Source organism: Mirounga angustirostris, unplaced genomic scaffold (genome assembly GCF_029215605.1).
Source record: "Mirounga angustirostris isolate CCGP_5_RB_7025 unplaced genomic scaffold, mMirAng1.0.hap1 SCAF_2, whole genome shotgun sequence".
Classification (NCBI taxonomy): domain Eukaryota; kingdom Metazoa; phylum Chordata; class Mammalia; order Carnivora; family Phocidae; genus Mirounga; species Mirounga angustirostris.
The window spans coordinates 159,157,834-159,176,973 of NW_026991710.1; the positions used below are offsets into that span (position 1 = coordinate 159,157,834).

A 19,140-nucleotide genomic window follows, 5' to 3' on the forward strand; every position below is an offset into this window, starting at 1 on the left:
GCCAGAACCTGACAGGTCCGCCCGCTGCCCCTGCACCAAGCCCTCCCCACCCCCCACCATGTTCCTGCTTCCACAGTCCCCTCTTGGCTGTGCTCTGGCTGGACTCCAGCTGGTTCTGACTCCTCCTTCTCTGAATCCTTATCTGTACCCTGCAATTTGGTTGTATATTTCTTGTTCTTTATGTCCACCTTTCCTCCCCCTAAAAGACCACGGGCTCCTTGCAGGCAGACACTATTAATAATGATGGCAATGACAACAGTTCTGATGGGTCACTGGGCCCTTCTTTTGTACCAGGCCCACAGCTGAGTGATTTACATAATTTCTCATTCAGTATTTATTGTCTCATTTGACAGATGAAGAAATCGAAGCTCTGAGAGGTTGAGTAACTTGTCCAAGATCACCCAGCTAGAAAGTGATAGAACTGGAATTTTAACCAAATCTGTCTGACTGTAAAGCCCATGCTTTTCCACACTGTGCATACTCTTGTCACTGTTGGTTGTTTGATTCAGATTTCCTTGAGTGCTCTTCACAGTGGCGTCTCTGAGGTTTTCATCGGGTGGTAGAAAAGCCGCCTGTCAATAAGAGAGCAGATAGTATTCTCCGTAGCCCAGATGGTTGGTTGGGATGAGAACACTCCAAGCTCCCTGTGTGTTCTTCCCACCCCCACTTTCTTGCCTCTGCACACCCTTCGCTGCCCCACAACCTCTCTCTCTCTCTCTCTCTCTCTCTCTCATTCCTTTCCCTGGGGACACCTGAGCAGCCAGAGGACTCTCCCTAGATGATCGGGGATCTTCTACGGGTGTAATATCTTTTGATAGAGTTGGTAAGAAAATGGAGCCATGGATCAGCCAAAGTCCCCGCAGAGAGAATCCGGACTGAAGACGAACCCCCGTACTCCTTTCCCGTCACAGCTCACCTTCCCTTCCCCCAGTCAGAATCCTTGTTTGGGGGCTCCCAAGCCTCTGGGCTCAGCCCCACCCCTCTCCCAGCATCCTAAAGTTCGGGGGCTGCATTCAAGCGAGAGATTTCCAAGTCGAGGTGTGTTGGAGGGACTTCTGAGGGCAGCTTGTTCTGGAAGAACGGGGGGAAAAGTGGCAGCCACCGCCGCTGTCTCTGAGGACATCAGCGGAGCTTCCTGGGAGACCCTCTGCCCTTTCCCCTCCCACCAGCCCAGGCGAGCAGGGACCAAGCTTGCTTATTGTCACCTGACGCTGGGCAGCCTCTGATCCCATTGGTGGAGCCAGATTCGGTCTGGCTCTCCCGTTCTTTCTCGCCTTCTCTGCCTCTCACTCTCCTCCACGCTGCTGTGATTTCGCTCTTGCCTCCCCTTGCGCTCGGCTGGGAAGATCGCCTGTCTGGGGGCAGTAGCCGTGCGCTGCAGAGCCAGGCAGGAGCTGCCTGCGGGGCATGGAAGAAGCCTCTTTGGCAGCCTCGAGAGGAGCGGGAGGAGCGAGCGAGCGCCGCTGCCTGTGACCCCGGCATCGCCGCTGCCCCTCTCCCTGGGGAGAGCACGTCCGCACAGAGGGCTCTCCCTTCCCTCCCTTCCAGGTCTTCCTCTGCAGAGCCCCGTGGAGCCAGGTGAGTGCCCTTCCTCCCAGAGCATCCCGCTGTCAATTCTGAGAGGGACTGAGGGGGTAAGGGGCTAGGAGCTGGGGGCACCAGGGGCCAGCCACTGCCCACGGTGCCCACCTGGATTGCCAGGGCCAACGACCTTGTCCCCTGTCCCCCAGGGCCTTGGCAAAGGGATTAACAGCTGGGTCCCGTCCCCAGGGGCACCACAGTTAGTCACCCCGTGACCATTCTGCTGCAGTCAGCGATGCCAACAGGGAGAGTGGGGTGGGGGAAGATTCCCCCCCGGCTTGTGGGTGGCTTTTCTGGAGGGGCATGGGCAAGGGATATCGGTGTGTACAGCATGTATGCATGCTTGCGAGGCCACTGGAGGTTTGCTTGCGTAGATAGTTCTGTATGCACACACTTAGGCTCTTGTGTGGGTTTCCACTGCTGGCTGGCATGTTTAGGGACATATGTTTCTTGTACATGTGAGCTACGTGTGTGGGGGGATCACTTATCCGAGTAGCCTCTGGGTTGTGTGGGTGGGGGCAGAGTGAGGCAGTATATTTATGGGGTGGACATACCACTTGTCATGGGTGTGGGAGGACATGTTGAGGGAGGGAGTGCATGTAACCCAAGGGTTTCTGTGTGGGGAGGGGCAGCTCCAGAGCAGAAAGGGGTAGGTAGGTGGAGAGCGTGGGCAGAAGCCGCTGGCCGTGCGCAGACCCACGTAGGTGTGCAGACCTGTCGGCGTGTGGAGGATCAGGGCTGGCAGAGTGTGGCTAGGGACAAACCACGTTTTCAAAGTCTGGGTCTTCGAGCCTGGAGAAGATTGGAGAGAGAATACCAGAATCTGGGCAGGGGTTGACGTGCGTGTGAGTGTACATGCGTGTGCAAGCCGGCATACGGGGCGCATGCCTTCTGTGGAGGTAGCACACGTGCATGTTGGCGCCTGTGGCTTTCTTTTTCTTCCCCCAAATATGGCTTGCGAGAAGGTGTGCGTATATGTGTGTGCGTGAGCCTCTGGACTTCAACACGTGTGGGTCTGTGTGGAGGTGACAGCTTGTAGAGGGCAAACTGTGGGACATTCTTAGAATGTGGAAGGGGGTGGAGGCACCTGAGTGCGTAGGTGAGTGCGTGGGACCGAGAAGGTCCGAGGAGGTGTGCGCAGGTCTTGTGTGGCAGGTGTGGGTGGGCACACTTGGTGCATGTGTGCGTGTGTGCGTCTGCGTGTGGGTGTGTAATGCTTGTCTTGGCAGTGCGGCTGTTCCTCAGGTGCTGTCTCAACCTGTCCCTCACACCCCGACCTTCCCCAGTCATGGGCTTGGAGAACTGGGGCTCACACCCACCCTTGGTCCACCCTGGCATTGCTGTTCTCCCAAGTGTCACTCACGGCCACTCTCCCAAGCTAGCACGGGGGAGTAATCTTAGCTCTTCTAGAACTGTAGAAAGGAAAGGATGAGCCAGGTCCTGCGGAGCCCCCCGCCCCGTGGCTGGCCCTGTCTCTGAGGGAGAGTCTGAGGAGAGGAGTATTGAGGCAGAAATAGGTGCCCACCTGTGGGGTGGGCATAGATTGAATCTGCTGTGGGTGGGAGGTGGTCCCTCAGGTCCTCTGTGGGGTGGGAGTGTGTCTGCGTTGGTGTGTTGTGTTGGTGCATGTGTGTGTGTGTGCATGTGGGTGCATGCGTGTATCTCCCTGGGGAGCTCCTCACTGGGAGCCCAGAGGATGGCAACTCCCCCAGTCTCCACATCTGTCCCCATGAATTATAAACTGGTTTATTATCATACAGCTGTTTCCCAATCCTATTCTGCTTTTCTCGGGGATGGACCTGGTAGCACCCCCATGCTTGTTTACCACAGGATTCCCTGCGCACAAGCCACTGACATTTGGCTAAATTTCACGACAGGCAGGCTCATAATTTAGGGTAGGAAGCCAAAAGGAAACATGGGCTCAGGGAGCACCCTGGAACGGGTGAAGGGCATCACCCATATCCTTCCCCCTATGCCTGCCACTCAGGCAGCCCACGGATGAATTTAGAGATACCAGGCTCCACAACAGATTAACTGACAGGCAAGTGTGGGTTGGATCTTCTGGAAGCTATAAATAGAAGTCCCTGCTTTCGAAGGCACAAGGTACCCTCACCCCTCCCGCCTGGGCAAAGAGAGAAGAAGCAGAAAGGGGAGGAAAGGAAACAACATTCCAGAAAGCTGAGGTGTGCTGGGACGGGGCTTGGGAATGAACCGGGAAACCACGAGCTCCACTGGGCACTAAGCAAACGCCCGGGAGCTAGTCCAACCCACGTTCGTGTTCTTGTCCCAGAGACAGTCCCGCCCCGCTCCCTCCCCATCTCTCTTCCCACCCTGTCCCAGAGCCAGGCCACAATCAGGGCCAGAGTTGGCTCTTCCTAGCTAAAGCCCAGGTGAGTGCCAGGGTGTGGACTAGCAGCCCAGGTGGAAGCGAAGGGGTGAGAAAAGAGGAAAGGTGAGAGAAAATGTAGCTACTGGAAAGGGAAGGATAGAAGGAAGAAAGATAAATAACAGTGAAACCATGTGTAGCTACGCATATACACATGGCACGTATCACACACACACTCACATGTGCGCATACAGCCTTTGCTTAATGATAGAGAGTTTGGGCTCTGGGGGCCCCTGGGTGGCTCGGTCGTTAAGCGTCTGCCTTCGGCTCAGGTCAGGATCCCGGGGTGCTGGGATCGAGCCCCGCGTCGGGCTCCGCGGGAAGCCTGCTTCTCCCTCTCCCGCTCTCCCTGCTTGTGTTCCCTCTCTCACTGTGTCTTTCTGTCAAATAAATAAAAAAGATCTGAAAAAAAAAAAAAGAATTTGGGCTCTGGAGTCAGATGTGAGTTCAAATCACTTTATAGCTGCATGACCTCTAGCATCTCGGTATCGCCCCAACCTCAGTGAACTCATCTGTAAAATGGGGATAATAAAAGTACCTACCTATGGCGAGGCTTGCATGAGATGATGCTTGGGCGATTATCGCCACATATCAGCCTGTCGTAGATGTCAAAGGCAAAACGAATTATTCAAACGAGTCAAGCAACAGAGGATCAGCTGAAAGGGAAGAGTGATAGTTGCAAAGTTAGGGGCGGGAGAAGAGCTGTGGCCCATGCTGCCTCCTCCCACCACTGGCATATCCACGTGCATCTCCGTGGCGCTTGGACTCCCAGCTTGGTCTTGGTGACCCTCCCTGAGTCACCCCGAGGGAGAAGGGAGGCCTGAGCCTGAGCGACCTGGCACCCTTGGCCTCTTGGCTGCCAGGGCCCTCTGCCCGCCTCAACCCTCACACGGGTCTCCTCAGTGGGCGCTTCCTATCTCTCCTACCCAGCCTCATACAGTTCTCTCCACCCCCACCCCTTCCTCTTTTCACGCCTGCTGGCTGAGGGCCCCCCTCCTCGGCTCCATCTGCTGTGAATCTGTCCTGCCCCGTGTTTGCAGCATTCCCACTGCCTCTGCCACCTGTCAGGTGCCGTCTGCTCTGCAGACCCCTCTGAGGAGAGCCAAGAGCCCCCCTAGGGGGGATACCCCATCTCACCCTTGGTCCTACCCCTCCATCTTCCCATGCACTCTTCCCATCTGATTTGATGAGGCAGGTGCAATCAGTGGATTTCCAAGGTTCCAATTTGCAAGGGATGCTGGGAACAAGACATTCCAGAAAACTCTGATGGGGAGGAAGGGGCTACTGCTTCCTCTCCCCTCAGTCCCCACAGGAGCCAAGCCAGAGGGGAGCATGGAGCTGCTGTCCACGCCCCACAGCATCGAGGTCAACAACATCACCTGTGACTCCTTCCGCATCTCCTGGGCCATGGAGAACAGTGACCTGGAGAGGGTCACCCATTACTTCATTGACCTTAACAAGAAGGAGAACAAGAACTCCAACAAGTTCAAGCACCGGGTGAGTGGAGGGTGCGCAGAGGGCCTCTTGCTCATACCCCTCCTTGAAGGAGGCAGGGTAATGGAGCGCTTGCTGGTGGGTGATGGTTGGGAGTCCGACAGGCCTGGTTCAAACCCAGGCTCTTCTCCCAGTGTAATCTTAGGAAAGTTATTTAGCCTCACTGAGCCCAAGTTCCCTCACTGGTAAAAAGGGAATAATAATGCCAGCCCCCGCAGGCTTGTGAGAGGCTTCAGTGAGGTAATGTTTGCGTGGTGTCTGGCTTGGGGCCCAGCCCCCGTGAACGCCATTATCAGCATCACGACTTGGGCTTCAGACAGGGCAGGAAAACCTGAGGGGGGCCACAGACATCACACCGGGGGCTGGAGTCTCAGGGTATGACAAAGCCCCCGACTCAGGAAGCAGCTTTATTGTTGACTGTGTGGGCAACATAGGCCATGGGAGGGCTGGGGCCCTTTGCTTGGTCCTCATTGACCCCTCCCTCTTGGGCCGCCGTGATCCTCTCTGCCCCTGGCCCTCCGGCCTACTGGTGGCTGGGTTTAAGAAAGCAGCATGGGAGAGTCCTCTGCTGGCTGGGGTGTCCTTTCCCTGGGTTAAAGCCGGGATGGGGGTGGGTGGGAAGAAGGCTCCCATCTCCTCAAGCTGGCAGAGAGGAAGGGGGAAGAGTGAGGTGGGAAGGAGCTGGTTCCCACGACGACTGCATCATGTGGGTTACTCACCCTCTCTCTCTTTGGAACTGGCTCTCTCGATCTGGGTGTCTTTTGGCAGGCCAGTTGCCACGGTGACGTGAATGTTCAACACCACCCCCTTAACCCTCCCCCCCCAAAGAATAAGGCATATTTTCCCTTCCTCCCTGGCTCTCAGCATTTGCCGTTGCCGTGGAGACGGCACTGCAGTGTGCAGAGCTCTCGAAGTCTCCCTCAAAAACGGAGGTCTCGCCGCCCTCAACTTTTCGGCCTCCACCCCCATGGCCTTTCTCCTTAGTTCCCAAGAGAACGGGCATCAGGGGGCATTACTGAGGGGTAAAGGGCTGGGGGGTATCTGTATGGCCTTCCCAATGGCCACTGCTTGCTTCCGCAGGAAAATGGTGGCCAGGGCGCCGAGCCATTGAATCTCTGAGATTTTGGCCCTCCTCGGGCAGCCTAGGGGCCATCTGGGGAGCGTGAGGTCTGGAGGAATGCCAAGATTGGGCGCGACCCCCAGTTTGACTCTCGGCTCTTCTGCATCCCATTTCTCAGGATGTCCCCACCAAGCTTGTGGCCAAAGCCGTGCCACTGCCCATGACAGTAAGAGGCCACTGGTTCCTGAGCCCCCGCACGGAGTACAGCGTGGCTGTGCAGACGGCCGTGAAGCAGAGTGACGGGGAGTACCTCGTGTCCGGCTGGAGCGAGACGGTGGAGTTCTGCACCGGGGGTGAGGCCGTGCTGTCTCACTGCTTTGACACATCGGTCTTTTTTTTTTTTTTTTTAAAGATTTTATTTATTTATTTGAGAGAGAATGAGAGACAGAGAGCACGAGAGGGAAGAGGGTCAGAGGGAGAAGCAGACCCCCAGCTGAGCAGGGAGCCCGATGCGGGACTCGATCCCGGGACTCCAGGATCATGACCCGAGCCGAAGGCAGTCGCTTAACCAACTGAGCCACCCAGGCGCCCTGACACATCGGTCTTAGTTAGGGTCGGGAGGGGGCTGCGTCTTAACCCAGCAGACGCTATGAGCACCTGCTGAACGCGGGCACCATGCTTCGGCCATCAGGGAGGCACCCCAATGAGATCCGCCCCCGCCCCCCGCCAAGCCCACAGTCTGACATGGAGAGGGAGGGAGGCAGACGTCATCACTGCTAGTTGGGCTGCCAACACCGCTTCCGAACAGGGATGCACTTCCTTTTCGGGCTCGGGGCAAGCATGCTGTTTTGAATTGTGGTAAAATACCCATAACACAAAGTTTCCCGTTTTAACCAGTTAAGCGTATGGGTCAGTAGTATTAAGTACGTTCACAGTGGTTGTGCAACCAATCTCCAGAACTTTGTCATCTTCCCAAACTGAAACTCTACACCCACTGCACGACAGCTCTCCTCCTCACTTCAGCCCCTGGCAACCACCATTTCACTTGTGTCTCTGTAACTTTGACTCCTCTCGGTAGCTCCTGCGAGGGAGATCATGCAGCATTTGTCCTTCTGTGACTGGAGCATTAGTTCCGTTATTTCACTCGGCATCATGTCCTCAAGGTTCATCCATGTTGAGCATGTGTCAGAATGTCCTTCCTTTTTAAGGCTCAATAATACCCCGTTGTATGTATAGACCACACTTTGTTTATCCATGATAGGTCGAAGGACAGTCAGTAAGTAATAATAATAATAATCCCATTTGCTCATCCTGAGCCCCCACTTAGCCTGGGAACCTGACCCCTACTTAGGGGTCCTGCAAACCCTCTTCGCAGAATTAAGTTGGCAAATTCCAGTATGAACAAGCACCAGGCTTATGTGTACCTGGTAATGGATGACCCAGGATCTGCCCCACAAATAGTCCACTCTTTAGGTGTCCACAGGGGGAACCGCTCCAGATCTCTCTCTGTCACAAGGAAGGGGCAGGGAACATTCCTAGCCCCGGGCCTCTGAGGCTGCTGGCTCCATCCTCTGCCAAGGCCCATGCCCTAAGTCTCCTTGAGTTGCCATTCTTTTTCGAGCGGTGCTTTTTCTTAGCTCGGATGCAAAACCCCACTCTGGAGGTGCTCCCACTCCTTGCGGGAAAAGCCTCTTGGTTTACCCCAGAACTCCACATGTAGTGGGAGTTTAATTCAAACTGGGGAGCTGGGGATGGCTGCAGTCCAGTTCCCACTACTCTTGCCAAACCCAGCACCCTGGCCAGGGCTGCATCAGCAAGGAGGAAAGGGCACCTTTTTCTAATTTGTACAAAGGCCCTGTCTTGGCTGGCAGCAGCCCTGCCTGAGCCTCAGGGCCCCAGACGCTGGTCCTGGCCCTGGGAAGTGTCTGGTCTTACCATCCTGTCTCCAGCCTTCCCTGCTTCTCCCAGGATGCCGAAGCAGTCACTGCCTCCGACCCTGCTCTGGCTACCCACTCACGTCAGTGCTCAGCAGGCCCCTCGTGAGCCCCTACCTATAATGACAACTGGCTTCCGTGCGGGTGGTATGGATGGCCTTCTACCTGCTGGATTTGGGGAGCTCCCCCTAGGGGACCTCAAATTCTTCCCTCTCAATCCTTCTTTTGCTTGCTGGTGTTCTTCACATGAGGATGGCCAGGGATCACAGCTCCTGGAGCCCCCAGCATGACTGTCTAACTGGGCAGCCCCTGCCCCTTTCTGACTCAGAGAGCTGAGCCTCTGGCAATGAGAGTGCAGGGGTGATGAGGACAAACAGCATCCAGCTGTCCATGTTCCCAGCTGGGCCACCTGGCTTGCTCCTATGTGGTCCAAGGTGCTGTGACTGTTTGGTATCCCCTGTTGCTCTGAGGACGGAGGTGGGCTGACATACTCCGTGTGCAGTGGGTGAGTGTGGGGGCATGAGGCTGTGATACCCAGCCTGGCCCTTACCAGCCGGGACTCTTGCAGATTATGCCAAGGAGCACCTGGCCCAGCTGCAGGAGAAGGCTGAGCAGATTGCAGGCCGCATGCTCCGCTTCTCCGTCTTCTACCGCAACCACCACAAGGAGTACTTCCAGCACGCCAGGTACGGCGTGGCCCCCAGCAGGGGCCTGGGTCTCGCCTTCCGCCCCTGGCTCTGCTTTGCCTGGACAGCCCTGGCTGTCTGATGTCACGCCCACCTTGTCTTTGCCAGACCCTCCTATGGAGTCCCTATGGCCTCTTATCACAGGCTGGCTCTGGGGGGATGGCTGGCTGCTGGGGATTGGGCTCCAGGGGAGGAGAGAGCTCTCAGGATGGGGATGCCTGGGGGAACCATGCGAACTGGCCTGGGTGAACAAGATCTTGGGTTTGCTCCTCCTTTGGGACAGTTCCTTTCACTGGCTTCTAATGCCAAGGGTCAGCTGTCTCTCCAGTTCAGGCCCTGGGTCCCAGGGGGAGGTGGTGAGGGGAGCACAGGGTGAGAGGATTCTGTGCATGAAGGGTCCTAGTTTTCAAACTGTGTGCTGCGGAGGCTGGAGACTCCAGGGAGGTGTCACAGGGCATTTTAGGGGGGTATTGAGGGGTTGTTGAGGAAATTAGGGTAAGGCTCGGTGGGCCCCACATCTATCGATCAACTGGAGCAGCTTCAATTTCACTGCTTATCAACTGCCTATGTATAATATCTTTTGGGGAAGAAAGAGAGGGGCTCTGTAGTCCAAAAATATTTGATCCAATTGATGATCTGGTCCAACCCTTTCAGCCTACAGATGGGGAGCCTGAGGCGCAGAGAGCCAGTAAGTCACTAGTCACCTGGGACATCCAGGACCTGGCAAGGGTGAAGCCGGGTCTGGGGCTGCCCACCCTCCCCAGGCCTGCTGACACCGCCCCAAGTCCATGTCCTTCTAAGGCTGGGCTAGGGCAACCTGTTAGTCTTACTGTCTTTGTCATTGCATTCAGCTGGGGGTGGGGTGCTCCCACCCTACCCCAGCATGGCAGGGAGCTAATGGGGTCTTTGGTTTTTGTACTAAAGAAGAGAGGCAGCAAGGTGAGTGGTGAGCACACTGGCCCAGTTCCAGCTCCTTTCTCAGCAAGCACGCAAGAGAGAGAAAGCACCCATATGTGCCAGGATGTAAAGATGAATAAAGGGCAGAGTCCCCCCTCTTGAAAACCTCAGAGTCTATCAGCGGGACAGTACAGACAGACGGAATGTAAGAAGTACGTGTGATTGTTGGGTAAAATTCAGTACCTGCACGTAGTAGGCAAAGTTTTGTTGAATACAAGTGCCTGATGTTCCTGATGAAGATTTTGGAGAGGAGGGGACACCTGTGCTGGGCCTGGAAGGATGATTAGGAGTTTGCTGGGCCAGGTGAAGAGAGGTCCAGGGAAAGGCAGTCCAGGCAGAGGGAAGAGCACTGCAAAGGCACAGAGGCAGGAAAGTTGGGGTTCACGTGTGGCTGGAGAATGTTACTTGTGGGCGTGGGGGTGGTGGGAGGTGGGGTCAGAAAGACCAGACCTTGATGGCCTTGCTTTTCATGAAAGCTCCATCAAAGGGTTTTAAGATGGGGAGTGGTAGGTTCAGACCTCTCCTCTGTGAAGGAGTGGCTTGCATCAGCCCATCTCCAGGGCTCTCCCTGCTCTCACATTCTGGAATGTTCTATTTGCGACTGATGGAGGCGGCAGCTGGTGGGAGAGCTGGGAGCTGGGCTGGCTTCCTTCTCAACCACACACAGCAGCCAAGCGTCAGCCCAGCTAACCAGCGGCATTTTCTCTTCCCTTTGGCATTTTTCCCCGGGGTGGGTAGGACCCACTGCGGGAACATGCTGCAGCCCTACCTGAAGGACAACAGCGGCAGCCATGGCTCCCCAACCAGCGGCATGCTCCACGGGGTCTTCTTCAGCTGCAACACAGAGTTCAACACAGGCCAGCCTCCTCAGGACTCCCCCTATGGCCGCTGGCGCTTCCAGATCCCTGCCCAGCGCCTTTTCAACCCCAGCACCAACCTCTACTTTGCGGACTTCTACTGTATGTACACAGCTTACCACTATGCCATTCTGGTGCTGGCCCCCAAAGGCTCCCTGGGGGACCGCTTCTGCCGTGACCGCCTGCCCCTCCTGGACATTGCCTGCAACAAGTTCCTGACCTGCAGCGTGGAGGATGGGGAGCTGATCTTCCGCCATGCCCAGGACCTCATCCTGGAGATCATCTATACCGAGCCCGTTGACCTGTCCCTGGGCACCCTGGGGGAGATCAGCGGGCACCAGCTCATGAGCCTGTCCACTGCTGACGCCAAGAAAGACCCCAGCTGCAAGACCTGCAACATCAGTGTGGGCCGCTAGGGACTCCTGGGGAGCTGGGGGGCTAGGGAGAGATGACAGGCAGGGTGGCGATGGGTGGCATAGGTTCAGGGAGCTGGCTTTCTCTCCCCTGCCCCCCCCCCAGCTCCCTCCACGCCACAGCCTCCCCCTTTCCCACCCCGTGGCATTAGAGGCAACAGAGGGTGTCCCCTTGGTAGGCGTGGCCTATTCACCCCTGGTGGACTTGGTAATGCTTCTTAGCCTCCGTAGGTTGGTGGAAGGAGGGTAGATTTCTGAAGATTTCCCCATTCCTGGTTTCCCTGTCCTGCTGTTTCTTGCTTCATCCCGGCCTCCACCTCATGGAAACTTACAGCCTGGGGGCTGTCGCTGAGCAGCCACCCCGGGCCAGAGCCCAAGTGTTGCTTGCCCGCCCCCAGAGGCGCTGCAGAGAGCTGCGGGTGCTCCTCTCCAGCCCCGCCCACCCCACTCAGGGCCAACCACAGGATACCCCTCCCCTCTGTGCCGGCCCGGGGGGCTTCTGACTCCAGGCCTGGCCCTTTCCCTTTATACATAGTCTCCTGCACCGCTCTGACCCCCCCAGCACCCTCTTCCTGCATGGGGAGAGCTGTCCCTCCCCTTCTCCACCTGCCCTCTAGAAAGGGGCCCTCTTTTTCCTCCTGGCTTTGGGGGCTCCGGGCTGTTGGGACTTTTCCTTTCTCCTCTGGAGATGATGTGTACCCCAGCGTACCTTCTCCCTTGCTCAGAGCACTGAGGTCTGCGGTGGCAGCCACTGGGGTCGAGGAGGGGGCCAGAGACCCCTGAGACCCAGAGGTAACCCTTCTCAGCCGGAAGGGGGCCGCCTCCTGCCCCGAGGGGACCCAGTGTGGAACTAGAATTGAGGGCTTTCCCAAGAGCCCCGGCACCCTGCCTGACTGTGCGCTTTGCTCGCTCTCTCTGCCACGGGGCCGTGACTGCACCCTGCCTGCGTGTGATCGGGACTGTGGCTTCCCTGCCACCGCACCTCACGCCCCGCCCACCGGCACCGTCTGCTGCCCACCGCCAGCCCGTTGGCAGAGAGCCCCTTCCCTGGGGAGTTCTTGGAGATGGCTTCCTGGGCCTCCCAGCGTTTTCGCCTATTTCCTACTTTGGTATGGGTCATGAGGGTGGTGAGGGTGGACCCCTGGGATAAACGAACCAAGTCGGGGGGCAGGTGGAGGTGTGCATGGAGGCAGCTAGCTGTTCAGGGGATGGTGGAGGTGATGGCAGGCAGAGGACAGCAGCCCCCACAGTGACAGCCAGATCCCCGTGATGAAGTACCGAAGGGGCCAGAAGGCCAACAAGGCCATATCTCAGTAAGGGTGCAGGTGGGACAGCTGGTCGCCTCTTGTGTAGCCACAGGGAGTGGTGTGGTCAGCTGTCTCGGTGGCACGGAGCAGGTCTGGGGGCCCTGGGAGAAGCATGGAGGAGAGGTCATGGGCCCCCAGGCCTTTTCCCCCTCTGCTGACTGCGTTGCTCTGGGGGGTGGCCCACTGCTCTCCCCTGGCCCTGTGTCTGTCCTGAGCTGGGGGCACACCCGCCTTGTTGTGCTTGCGACGTGCATCAATAAACCACCATGGCCTGAGAGCCCCGAATCTCTTTGAGCTCTGGGAGGGGTGGGGTAGGCAAGTTGTACAATCACAGAGGAACTCAACTGGGGATGTCCCCCAGGACAAGACATCTGGAACTGTCTCCAAGGTGTTCCAGATCTTGCTGTGGGAGGCAGGGCTCAGAAAGCAAAGCCGTATCTCTAGCTTAGAAGGGACTTTGGAGGTCTTTTGGTGCTACCCCGCACTTTGCGGAAGGGGAAACTGAGGCCTTATGAGAGGGGAACGTGTGGCAATCTGAAGACCTTAGCAAGGTCCCCTATTTGGAGCCCTTCCCAATGCAGCAGCCTGCCACTGCGTCAGACCCAGATGCTGCTGAATTTCCCTCGCCCAGAGCCCAACTCTCCCCTCCCCAGCAGGGCTCCTCATTTGCAGATCTGAGTCACCTCTGCGTCTATTATTATGGACTCATTAAAATGATCTTCTGCTGGAGTAGAAAAGCTCCAGAAAAATTAGAGTCACCTCACTGACACTGCCTGGCTCAGGACCAAATGAACATGTGTCATCCAGAGCTTGGGGCACAGCCTCCTTGGGCTAGGGGAATGCTGAAGGGCAAATGACCGCTTCCTGAGGGCCTACTATGGGCCAGGCATTTGGCCAAGTGCTTTCACACACATCAGCTTATGTAGTCTTCACAGTGGCCCTCTGCCATAGTATTCCCATTTAACAGATGAAGAAACTGAGGCACAAAAAAGTTAAATAAAAGGCTTGCCCATGTCTTACAGCTGGTAGGCAACAGTGCCTGGATTGGATTCAGAAGCTGGAATCTTCCCATTCCACTGTCCTGTCTCCCCTAGTGTCTGCCAGGAGCCGCCTGAGCAGTAAGACTATGGGCAGGCTGGTCTCAGCGCTTGGCCCTCTCAAGGGTCTCCCCTCTCCATCTCTTCTGGCTGATCAAGGCTGCACCTTGATCCTGAATAACACCAGGGGGGGCTGTGGAGTCACAAATGCCAAGGAGCCTTCTTTTAAAGGAGTAGTGGGCAGCACTGGGTGTCCAGAATTCCACAGACAGGGAATGACCTCCAGGGCCCATCCTTCCCTCCTCTGGTCAGGAGACCCCCACCCCACCCTAGAGGGGTTTTCAGAATCCTTCAGAGGTGCAGGCTTCAGTCTTCCTTTTGTGAACCCTCTGGGTTTCTTAGGGAAAGATTGGCTCCCAGTGTCCTCTTTAGTGGGGGATGAAGGCAGCGAACTGAGGGGGGGGTGGGGGTGGGGCCGCACGTAGTTTTCCCCAGAGAGCCTGCTTCTCGTTGCTCTCTCCAGATGGCTGCTCTGCTCTGCTCTCCGGTTGCTGGAGGCGCTTGTCAGAGCTGGGTCAGGGCACTGGCTGGAATCTGCCCTGAGGTCCCTTCTGGCCCCTGTCCCTCTAATCTGACCTGGTGGAGGGAGAGAGGTCTACGTGCGAGTGTGTGTGCATGGGCGTGCGCGCACACACACACACACACACACACACCACCTCCCTAGACTGGATTTAGAAGACACACATGGCTGCCACAGAGAGCCACAAAGTGAGGGATAACCCTGGACTGTAGCTGCCACCATCCGGCCGAGGGCCCCAAGTTAGCCCTGCTCCAATGCAGGCAGGGAGGGAAAATGAGGCAGTGGCCACCACGGGGTGCCTCCGGGTTACAAGCGGGGTGCTCTGCCGTGCGGGCACAAACACACAGACCCACCCAACGCATACACATGGCTACGTGCCCTCGTGCCCCCAGCTGTCGGTCTCTGTCTCTCCGCTCTGCCCATTCCTTCCCTACTGGGCCAGCATCTTTCTTTTCATCTTGGATGGATGACAGTCTCCCCAAGGTAGTGGGCAGGGAGGAGCCAGCTCTGAGGACCCTCACAGTTTCGTATGGTTTTGGTATGTGTCTCTTCTCCATGTTAGGAAAAAAGGTGGCTGGGGTCCCAAGGAAAGGGATGAGGAGGGACCATTCCCCCAAATGGAGGGAGGCCTTCAGGAAGCTGAGCTGAGGTGATTGGCCATAAAATAGCTTGGCCACAGCATCTGGAGGAGATTGGAACCAGATGTTCTGAGATGGGGGAGGGGAGGGTGTGGGACTGGGAGGAGGCTGGAGCAGGAGAAGCAGGCTGGTCAGTAGGAGGCTGAGATGGGGGGGCCTCGTGGCTCTCTGGAGAAAACATCTGGCTGCCCTCTCCCCACTCCCCAAGTCAGCACTACTATTTTTGCAAACTGGAGCAGCAAATCTTTTCACAGATTCTAGAACAGCCCTGTGTGTAGGGACAGTCAAGCACAGGGTGTGACTTGGGAGGTGCCCAGAAAGGCTACCAGCTAGCCAGAAATGTCTCCTGCTGCCCCACAAGCCCCGCCTTGCTGTGGGCTAAGCATGGCCTTCTCTGGCAGGAATCCTTCTGCCCTCAGCTCCTAATGCTCAACTGGAAACTAGTGTACCCAGAAGTTTCCTTTTTGCATAGAAAGAGAGTAGTCCAGGAACTGGAAAACTGTCTGGTAGAGGGAAGGAAAAGAAGGCGCAATTATGGAGAGCCTCCTATTTGCAGGCACTGTATCAGGATCTCCTCAAAGGGCATCTCATTGCTTCCCTGAATGTGTTGTCATTCCCCCGTCTAGATGAAGAAACTAAGGCTCAGAGATTTTAAATGACTCACCCAGGGGCACACAGCCACCAAATGGTAGAGCTTGTGTTCGAAACTGGCTATGTTTGCATGCAAGCTTTTGAACTTTTCGTGACACAGAAGCAGATAGGGGGAGGAGGAGGGGAAGGGAAAAGGGGGAAAGAGAAGGAGGAGAGCGGGGTGCGGGGCATGTGACTTTCCTCCTACTATAGTGGAGCCACACTTGGACCTAGAAGATCCCCCACCCCCCTGCTGGTGAGGAACCCCGCCCTCTGGCTGCTTGGAGACTAGACCCTGGGTTTTCTTGTCCACCTCAGCTGTGGCAGGAAGGGTTGCCGAGGACAGGGGAGAGGCTTGGGGAGCAGAGGCCCAGGGAGGAGGCAGCTGGCCAGCACCACTGAACAAAGGATGGCAGAGCCACGTCCCCTGACTGCCAGGCTAACACTGTTGTCCCCGCCTCTGCGGGCTACAAAGGTGCTCCCAGAGGCAGGAGTCTGAAGCTCCAGGCTGTGCGCTAATCTCGAGCTGGGAGCACAGTCAGGGGCAGGTCCATCCCAGCTTTTCTGTTCCTGGCCATGCCCTCAGGACCAAGGGGGCCCTCAAGGACTTGCAGACAGTTGTAGGAGCAAGGGGACCTTCCTCTGACATGGAGTCAGCTGAGCTGCTGGGCAGCGCTGCCCGGAGCTGGTCTAGTCTAGAACCCTGAAGCAGCCAGAAGGTGAGGGTGGGTGGGGTTCTGAGAGCACATGCATTGATTAAGTTCTGGAATATGTATCAGTGGCCTGCGCCCAGCTCCTGAGCAGCCTCCACCACCCAGAGGCAGCCTCCGAAGATGGGCCCAGAGCGGACAGGGAAGGCCCACCAGCACGGTCCCTGCATCATTAGAGGGGTCTGAGTCTTTGGTGGTGATGGAGTCTTGGGACAGGCTGTGGCATGGCTGTTCACAGAGTGGAGGGCCGGCTACTCTCTGTGGGCTGGAGCCCTTAAGTCTGGGTGGGGTTAGGATCCTGGCTCCTTCTGGACATGTGGCTCGTGAACTGGGAGTATGGGCCTCTGAGCCTCAGAAGAACGTGGAGGGCTGGTGAGAGAGCTGTGACCACTGACTACAAATTCTGCTGTGGAGGAGCTGATGCCAAGTTGGTTGGCCAAGTGTCTGGGTGAGATGCCCAGGCAGCTCCAATGGTCTGGGGGCCTTTCCATCCCGCTCAGAGCCTCCAGGCTGTCCGGAGCACTGAGGTCGGAGGAGGTGGGGGCAGGGAACGGTGGCCACACGTCCCAGGCTGTGACCTCCCTGGAACAGTAGGCGGTAACCCTTCAGCCCATCACCCCCTCCCTTGCAGGACCTCCCGGGCTCATCTGCCGTCAGGACTGGATGAGAGAGTGGCAGCCTGACAGTGGGAGCAGGCCAGCTTCCTAGGAGAGGGTCCTGCCTACACATCGGGTGCCAGCAATGTGTCTGGTCTCTACTACTGCATTCTGCTAAAAGGGCCTGTCTGGGGTGCACCATACTATGCTGCTGCCTGGGGGTAGGTCCCCTCCCACAGTCCAGAGAGCTTCTAGCCCAACACGGGCCTCTGCAATAGGGAGGGGCTTGAGGCCAGGAAAAGACCTACAGACCCACCGAAGGATCTCAGGGAGCCCCAGGGCTGGGAACAGGATGCCTGGCCCTCTCTGAAATAGGGGAGTGGCCAGCCCAGGCCAAAGAAGCCAGGTCCTCTCTCTGCTTTCTTGCCCCTTGAGATCCATGAAGAGAAAGGAGAGAGAGAGGCTCGTCTGAATGGAGGGAGCAGGGATGTGACTTCTCTCCTCCTGGCCTCTGGGAATCAGGTCTGGGCCTCACTGCTGGCTGGGGAGGGAGAAGGCCATGGCAGGAAGGAGGAGGCCGGCCGAGACACAGCCTTGGGAGAGGGGGCCAGAGCTGGAATGTTTGCTCAGTGGCTGCTGAGTGTCTGGCTCTTGTCTGCATGGGAAGAGAAGGACCCGCAGGGGGCCAGCACTCAGTGTTTGACCTTCAGGAAGGCAGAGTTTCAGGGCCAGTTCATGGATCTGTTCAGGCTGATGCCAGTTTTCTGGCTTCTGGTGGGCTCTCCCGGGACACCCTCCAGCCCACCCACCCCTTTCCCTAGACAGAGACAGAAAACCCGGGTGGACACCAGCTGGACAGACAACATGCCTAGCCCCTTTTACATACGTCCCCCTCCCCCCCCAAACAGCCTCTTTACAGAATGTTCCACTGCTCACGTCGTGTGGGAGGGCTATGAGCACTGTGTGTGTGCCGTACGCCTACGGGCTGAAGTGCGCGAGGAGGCTGTGTCTGTGTGTGCCTGAGTGTGAAATCACACCCTCAGGGGTCCTGGAATCGAGGGATGGAAGGGCAGCCAGCGAGGCCAGGTGTCCCGGCTGCGGGCCGCTCCCAGACACAGCAGCCTGCACATCTGGAATGAGATGCCCACCCCCCACACCCCCTCATGTTCCAGACAGCATCTGGCACGAGATACTCGCTGTAACACTTCCCGTTTATTGGCTGGGGTGCCCTGGTGTGGCAGACCAGCCGCTGGGCCCGAGACAAGCTCTGTCTCATTCCCCCACCCCCTCCCCTGCATCTCCCCACTGTGGCTCCCGTGGGACTCATATGGAAACTCCGGCCCCAGGAAGTGGGGGAACTGGGGGCTTAAAACAACCAAACGGAGGTTGGAGAAGGGGTGGGGAATGTACGTGACAATGAAGATATGCCACCAGCAATACACAACACAGCGTGTGGGGAGGGCAGGGAAGCTGGGCGGGCCTGCTGACAGATGCTCTCCCCAGCAGGCCAGGCCCCCAGAGAGCAATGGCTACTTCAAGTGTCTCGGTGAAGGCTCTGGCTCCCGGCCCTGGCCCCCTTGCTCTGGTGGGGGCAAGGAGGAAGGGATCGTGAAGGAGTCCAGTTCCCCTGCCTCCTGAGGACAACCTCGCCTGGACCGTCGGCCCGCAGGTCCCGGCGCCCGGGGGACGAGGTGCCCACCTCCTGCCCACCTCCCACTGTGCGGTCCAGGTGACTGAGGGCAGCAGGCCTCCCGTCCCCAACCCTCCTCCCCCCCCATGAGGGCACGGGTCATTTTCTGCTGTGCAGTGTGTCCTGGAACTTGGTGCTGGTGTACCGCAGGTGAAAGCCTTTTTTGGTGATGGTGTCATCTGAGTGGAATTTCACCAGGACAGAATCTCCCGCCGAGTACACCTCCTCAGGAGGCTGACAGAGGAAAGGAATGGGCATGAGGCTGAGGCTGCTATTGTTCCTCCCCAGGATCCCCTGCTCTAAGGAAGGCGGGCGGCTCCCAGACATTCACCGGATTCCCCCAGCCCCTTGAAGCAGGAGGAAGACTATTGCCAGTGGGAGTTTAAGGGGATGCCTGGAGGAGGGAAGAAAGCAGGGGATAGAGGAACTTGTCTTAAGTTCAGAGTCACACTTCATTCTAAACCCAGCACTGCTATGAACTAGCTAGTTGTGAAGTCTTAGCAAGGCACTGCTCGCTTCTGGGCCTCGCTTCCCTCAAGGGCAAATGGGAGAATTGCTCCCTGCTCTCCAAGCCTAGAAGGGCT

General features: G+C 57.3%; 2 protein-coding genes and 1 long non-coding RNA gene across 6 annotated transcripts in view; 1 reads left to right on the plus strand and 2 right to left on the minus strand.

The window, feature by feature from the left end:
- Window positions 1-1,381: 1,381 nt before the first annotated feature.
- PHYHIP (phytanoyl-CoA 2-hydroxylase interacting protein) lies at window positions 1,382-13,041 on the plus strand. Of its 2 annotated transcripts, XM_054508656.2 has the most exons (5): window positions 1,382-1,578; window positions 5,271-5,464; window positions 6,700-6,874; window positions 9,024-9,141; window positions 10,837-13,041. In XM_054508656.2, the coding sequence occupies exons 2-5, from the start codon at window positions 5,300-5,302 to the stop codon at window positions 11,369-11,371; spliced, it is 993 nt and encodes a 330-aa protein (XP_054364631.1). In that variant the 5' UTR covers window positions 1,382-1,578; window positions 5,271-5,299; the 3' UTR covers window positions 11,372-13,041. The 2 variants fall into 2 exon arrangements, with proteins under 2 accessions (XP_054364631.1, XP_045735272.2); XM_045879316.3 differs by lacking the exon at window positions 1,382-1,578 and having other exon boundaries at window positions 4,538-5,464.
- LOC135363685 (uncharacterized) lies at window positions 6,925-11,212 on the minus strand. The gene is made up of 3 exons (XR_010409665.1): window positions 11,075-11,212; window positions 10,868-10,932; window positions 6,925-10,447 (listed from the first exon to the last, which is right to left on the minus strand). It is a non-coding gene; the product is annotated as an uncharacterized LOC135363685 (long non-coding RNA).
- A 4,999-nt stretch (window positions 13,042-18,040) lies between the features above and the next one.
- BMP1 (bone morphogenetic protein 1) overlaps window positions 18,041-19,140 on the minus strand; it is a 43,042-nt gene continuing 41,942 nt past the window's right edge. For all 3 annotated transcript variants that reach the window (XM_064585419.1, XM_045879989.3, XM_045879990.3), the window contains one exon: window positions 18,041-18,790. In XM_064585419.1, coding sequence (XP_064441489.1) covers window positions 18,783-18,790 — 8 coding nt within the window. In that variant the 3' untranslated portion in view covers window positions 18,041-18,782. The remainder of the gene's footprint in view (window positions 18,791-19,140) is intronic.

Bases quoted from the DNA above. Each gene is read 5' to 3' on its own strand.
- PHYHIP (XM_045879316.3), top strand. From the start codon at position 5,234: ATGGGGAGGAAGGGGCTACTGCTTCCTCTCCCCTCAGTCCCCACAGGA. The intron at 5,465-6,699 runs GTGAGTGGAGGG...CCCATTTCTCAG, and splicing joins CCAACAAGTTCAAGCACCGG to GATGTCCCCACCAAGCTTGT. The intron at 9,142-10,836 runs GTACGGCGTGGC...CGGGGTGGGTAG, and splicing joins GAGTACTTCCAGCACGCCAG to GACCCACTGCGGGAACATGC.